Genomic DNA, 6000 nt, shown 5'->3' with positions numbered 1-6000 from the left:
TAAGGTCTCAGCTGATCCTGAGTTCAGTGAGCCACAGAAACCCCTCCTCTCTCCTGTCCTGGGAAAAGTCCTGGATGCATCCAAGGAATCCACAGCACCCTCAATGCTCCTGCCACAAACCTTCCATCAGCTCACCCCAAACCCATCCCCTTCCTGCAAACCTCCACCAAAGCAGGGCCTGGGTGGGAATGGGAGAACAAACACCATGGAGAAGCTTGGAAAAAGCAACACAGCTGGAATAGAAGCAATACAATTTTAATTCTGACCAGTCACCTCCAAACCCCTCGTCTTTCCACTGTTCTGATGGCATCGTTTAAATATCACATCTGTGACATTGCTGGGGGGGGGGGAGAAAAAAAAATGACACAAAGATACAGACATTATGATACAATAGTACAAATGATAAATTATTTATACAGTAAATAATGGCAATAGTCAGCACAAATCCAGAAAAAGCAGCTGGCTCCCGGGGTTATGAGCAGTTTGGGAAATATTGGAACACTCGGAGAGGAAGAGTTGGGTGAGATTCTGCTGGGAAAAGGAAATCTCCTCTTTCTCCCCACCTGTGCAATGGTCAGGCACAGAGCACACCTCCAAAGGGGCACAAGGGGAACAAGAGCTGTCTTGGCTATGGGACTTCCCAAAAACTGAAAACATCACAACCCACCAGGGCTTCCCTTCCCTGCCCCCTCCACAGAGCTGAGTTTCTCTAGAGCATAAAACTGAATAAATAACTGAGCTTATTTAGGGGAAATTATGCCAAGGAGCGTGTGGTAATTTTTTTTTTTAACAAGATATTTAACACTTTTCTCTTTGGTCAATTTGACCAGTAAGGCTATTTTTGGGCTACTAACATTTAAAAAATCAAAAAAGAAAAAAAAGCACTTTGAATATTTGCAAAGTGAGAAAAAGAAGGAGAAGAGGGAAAAAATGGAGAAATGGGGCAGAGGGAACACACAAACACCCTCCAGAAATGTGGGAGGGAGGATTATCCTGGAGAGCAGGAAAATCATCACAAAGTGAGCTGGACCATTGAGAGCATCCCCAGCCAGGACAGTGACCCCCCTGTGTCACATTTACCAAAGCAGCTCCTTCTCCTGCTAAACTCAGCTCCTGCCACAGCCCTGGGCCAGGCTGGGATCTGGCCTTGGAAAATCTCAGCATAAAGATTTCCAGCACCAGAATTTGGGCTGTGGCTCCTCAGGGAGCCTCCTTGGGGTTGGTTGTGCCATAAATGTCTCTATTTCATATAAAAGGGATAAAGTTCTGGGGGCAGTGACAACGACTTGCCATTCAACAGCTTCATTAAGCCAGGGCTCCCTCCCAGAGCAAATTTACAGCGACAGCTCCAACTGCAGAATATTTCAGCACTTTAAATATTTCTTATCAACCTCATCTTGCCTCTAAAAAGTTCCCCAGGACGTGGCCAGGACTCCTGGCTGGACAGACAATGCCCCATCCCACTGCAGTTCAGGGGACAAAGGGACAAACCCCGAGTGCCATCAATTCCAGAGCTGGTCAAATCCAACTGGGAAAACAACCCAGGAGGAACCTTGGATCAGCTGGAAAAAAGCACTTTCCCCCCCATCTGCAGGAATCACACCCTTCCTGCTCTACACTTCTCAATAGCTTCAACAACAACAGAAAAAAATCTTTTGCTTTGCTCTGAAAGGCAACATGGATGGGGTTTTGTTTTGTTTTTAAAGACAGGCTGGGTGTGGACAGCAATCCTCTTCCCTCCTCTATAAAAACAAGGATTGGGAATGCTCCTTGGCGATTCCAGAGGATCCCAGAGGATCCCAGAGGATCATCCACACACTGAGCATTCCACACACTGCCAGAGCTCCCTGGACCTGCACAGCTCCAGGCTGGGGCTGTGTCCCTAAATCTGAGCATCCTTGAGCCTCCCCTTCCCACCAGGAGGTGAATCCCAGCCCTTCCATGGGATTCTCTCCTTCCATGGGATCCATTCCCTCTCCAGCCCCACAGGGAATTGTTCCACCTCAACACAACTCTGCCAAATTCTCTTTTCCCCCTCTTAAATTAAGGAAAGGCCATCAAGTCCGTTCAGAGGTGCCCTGCAGGCAGGAAAATTCCCTTTCCATGGGTTTTTGGGAGAAGCTGGAGCCCCAGCAGAACCCCTGAGCGTGGTGAGGAGTCCAGACATGAAAATTCATCTAAAAGGGGTAACTCAGCTCCCAAGGGAGGCTGCCCATGGAAGCAGTCATCCAACAGAGAGCACCTTCCAACAGGAAAAATCAGGGCATAAAACCAAACAAGTTCTGTTTGTACATCAGGATTTTAAACAGCTCAAGTTTTACAAGGAAAATAAAACCAAACAGCCTCTCCTGGGATCTTCATCAAGGCTAAAAGTCTGTCCAGTCTGGGGATTGGGAAATGGGAACAAATCAAGGGAAAGGCGACTTTAGTGTTTTTTCTTTTTAATGTAGTCTTAAATCATGTTATGCTCAAATTCAATTCATCTAAAAATAATTAGTCACGAGGATTTGTTTTTTGATTTGCATTATGAATACTTCATTTAAAAGTAAATATTTTAGTGTTAATCTTCCCTTTTAAACTCTCTTTACAGAAACAAAGAGCGAAAACCATAAATAAGAGGGCATTAAAACCATAAAAATGACATTTGCCAATATCTTAATTTTTCAGCCAGACTTGATAAATCTATCAAAACCAGACAGTTAAATAAGAACCACATTATAAAAATTAGCAAAAAAAGGACTATTAGGTAACTCTGCAAACTCAAAATATGAAACTGTACTAAACAAAATATGTGCAAAAGTATACAAGAGTAACTGCATATAGCAAGGTTAAGCCTGAATTAGTTTTAAAGCTTGCCCCGGTGAAACTGAATTCAAAGTTGTCCCACTGTATCTCCTTTTTTTTGTTTTTTTCTGCTTTTCTTTGTTTTTTCCATTTTTTTTTCTTTCAACTCACATTGTAAGTCAAATAAAAACAAAATACACATGAAAAAACTTCCAAACGAAGCTGGTACTGGACAAGCACAGAGCAGGACACTCACTCAGCACGAGTGCAGCCACTCACAGAGAGTTCCAGGAGTCCTTAGAGTAGTGTAGGAATTCAACACTGCACACGACAGCACAACTCGAGCATGGTCTTGGGTGTTTTGTCTGGGGTTTTGTGTTATTTTCCTTTCGAGACAAGCTTGCTGTTGTCAGTCACACCTCAGAGATACCAAAGCAGTGCGAGTTTGCAATGTTTAATGCATAAAAACCAAGCCCCCCTGGGCCCTCCGGGTCGGTCTCTTCTAAGAGTAAGGACTATGGGTGAACCAACAGTCTAGAACTGTGTGTAGTTATGTGCAAAACATTCACTAGCACTCGGAATCTCAGGTCTATCTTACGGGCAGAGGAAGTGACAGATGCAGGGCAAGAGTAACTTCAGGAATCCAGCACATGATCTGACATCTACAAAACAGCCAAGGGAGTTTTCCAGTGGCAGGTTCTCTCTCTCCCTAGAAAGTGTGTTTGAAATGATTAACAAAGTAACAAAAATGGGCAGAATCTAACTTTGGTGAAAAGTCTGAACATTTCACATGATGCTCAACAAGCCAAAGTAAGGTACCATCTGTAGCAAAGACTAGATTTAGATTAACTGGTAAGTAGAGACAACTCTTCAAAGATCATAACTGTAAACTGCAAATCTACTTCCAAGTCTCTCACACACCGTTCAGTCCACACAGGCCACGTTCGTTTCGCTGGAAAGACTTCAGCCTGGAAACACTAAGAAAAGAAAAGTTCCTTTAATTGGGTCTTTATAGGAGGAAAGGGTTAGTTGTATTTGCAGCCTGGGAGGCTGCTGGCGGCATTCCTGTACTGTGCAGAGCTTGGGGCATTGATCCTGCAATGCTCAGCCCCTGGCCCATGCGCATGGTGCCCATGGCCGGCAGCGGCGCCATGCCCACGGGCACGGGGGCCATGGAAGACAGAGGTATTGGCTCCATGCTCAGAGGGGGCACGGTGCTGAACGAGGGGCTGCTGCCCATCACGGGGCTCGCTCGCATCTGGTTCAGGGTCAGAGGCTGAGGCTGGTTCACCTGGAAGGGGTTGATTGGAGTCGCTGCCGTGGCGGCGCCTGCGGGGAGAGAAGGGACAGTGAGGCACTGCCATCGATCAGCACCAGGGGCTGCAGTTATCTCTGCTGGCAAAGAACACTCCTTGTGTGCATCCCCATGCCCAAAACCCCCTCAGGAGCATCTGATCCTCAGTGTGTTCCCTGGAAGCAGCCAGTGCCTCCAGCACCCCTTCACTGACCCACAGCTCCCACCTCCGACAGGCCTGACCCGAGTTCCAAATTTGGTTCCCTGCAAAAGCCCTAACCACGACATCCACACCACTGATTTAATGTTTTATATGCTCCTTTACTGCAGAGAGTGAGTTCACATCAGACATTGGGAAGAAATCCTTCCCTGGGAGGGTGGGCAGCCCTGGCAGAGATTCCCAGAGCAGCTGTGGCTGCCCTGGATCCCTGGCAGTGCCCAAGGCCAGGCTGGACAGGGTTGGTGCAGCCTGGGATAGAGAAAGGTGTCCCTGCCATGGCAGGGATGGTTTTTAAGGTCCCTTCCAAACCATCCTGGGGTTCTGGATTTGTGTGCTTGCTCCAGGCTCCCAGCAGCCACCTCCATTTTTGTGTTTCTGGCACCGAGCTGGGACAAGAATTCCCAAAGTAAACAACTTGCTTCCGAATTGCAGCGGTGCTCGAAAAAGCAGAGCACAACTTTCCCAGCCTCTGAGGTTCCCTGGACTGCTGCCAGCCCTGCAAATTCCTTTTAGTGTACAAGCCCAGGATTATTTGGATGGCCCAGTGACCCCTCACAAACTTTTTGTAGTACCCGGGAAGGGCAGATACACAGATTTCCTCTCTCTCCCTACTCACTGCCAAGGCTGCTCAGAATCACTGTTTTTTTCCCTACTCAGGGATTTTAATAAATTGACTTTTTCTTCCATTGGAAGAGTGATGAAAATAAATACTGAAAGAGCATTTCCTAAGTTTCACCCTAAGAACAACACAGGAAAACATCAGTGCAAATTCAGCTTTTAAAAAACACATGTGCCGCATGTTTGGTGTCACCATTTCAGTCTGCTCCAAGCAAGGGCTCACTTCTAACAGGCCCAGCTCACAGGAGAAGTGCAACAGGTAATTTTTCTTCCAAAATACAGTGAGAATGTGTTTTCAGATCAGAACTGGCTCACTGTGGCAGCCTAACACAGACTAACCAGCAGCTCACTGAATAACCCTGCAGAGTTTGCTCTCTGGGAGCTCAGGCTGCAGTCAGAGATCTCCTGTGGCTGCTGCAGCTCCAGGAAAAGGGCAATTCCAAACTTCTTCCACAGGAAACTCCTACCTGTTACCTTCCAAAGGCAATCTTACCTGTTTTGACAAAATCCAGCTGAAGTTCAGCCATTTTTAAAACCCCAAACTTTCTAACACAGACAATTCTGAGTGAGGGGAACTGCTGGAAAGAAGTTCAGACCAAGAGCAGAGACTTTGTGTTTTCAGGGACCGTCACTGTGCTGGGTGAGCCCGGGATGCCTCTCTGACACCCTCCTGCTCTTGCTCGTGATCTGTTGGCTGAAGTATCCAACAAAACCAAGCCCAAAGCACCCATCTTTAACCACACCAGCACCGAGCTGGGCAGAATTCCCATGCAGGAAGGGAAAGCTCAAACACAAACACGAAGGACTGTCCAGAAACCAACCTGGTGCCAAGAATGGGTTCAGAGAAGTAACAGGTTGTGGTGGCTTGGACACCAGGGAGTCCAGGTTGACCAGGGCAGCGTTGGGGCCCAGGAAGGACTCCGGGGTTTTCCGGGCCGTGCTCTGCTTGCCTGATGTCCCACTCGAGTGCTGGGACTCAAAGAGATCAGGACTCGTGGTGCCACTGTGCTGAGAGGGCAGAGTGGAACCTGATTCAGCTGCAACAACACAAAGGGACAAACAGAACTCCTGGTTAGTGCCCAGA

At 47.3% G+C, this 6000-nt stretch overlaps 1 protein-coding gene across 2 annotated transcripts in view; it reads right to left on the bottom strand.

Annotated features, from left to right (window-relative positions):
- Positions 1-6000, bottom strand: part of EPN2 (epsin 2) — a 42981-nt gene continuing 36981 nt past the window's right edge. Inside the window, exons 8-9 of one of the 2 annotated variants that reach the window (XM_058815968.1) lie at positions 5738-5953; positions 1-4113 (exon numbers count right to left, since the gene is read on the bottom strand). In XM_058815968.1, the coding sequence (XP_058671951.1) occupies positions 3794-4113; positions 5738-5953 (536 nt within the window). In that variant the 3' untranslated portion in view covers positions 1-3793. The remainder of the gene's footprint in view (positions 4114-5737; positions 5954-6000) is intronic. The other variant, XM_058815969.1, reaches the window with a different exon arrangement.

This window comes from Ammospiza caudacuta, chromosome 17, assembly GCF_027887145.1.
Source record: "Ammospiza caudacuta isolate bAmmCau1 chromosome 17, bAmmCau1.pri, whole genome shotgun sequence".
NCBI lineage: Eukaryota > Metazoa > Chordata > Aves > Passeriformes > Passerellidae > Ammospiza > Ammospiza caudacuta.
This window is presented reverse-complemented; position numbering and strand designations above follow the sequence as displayed.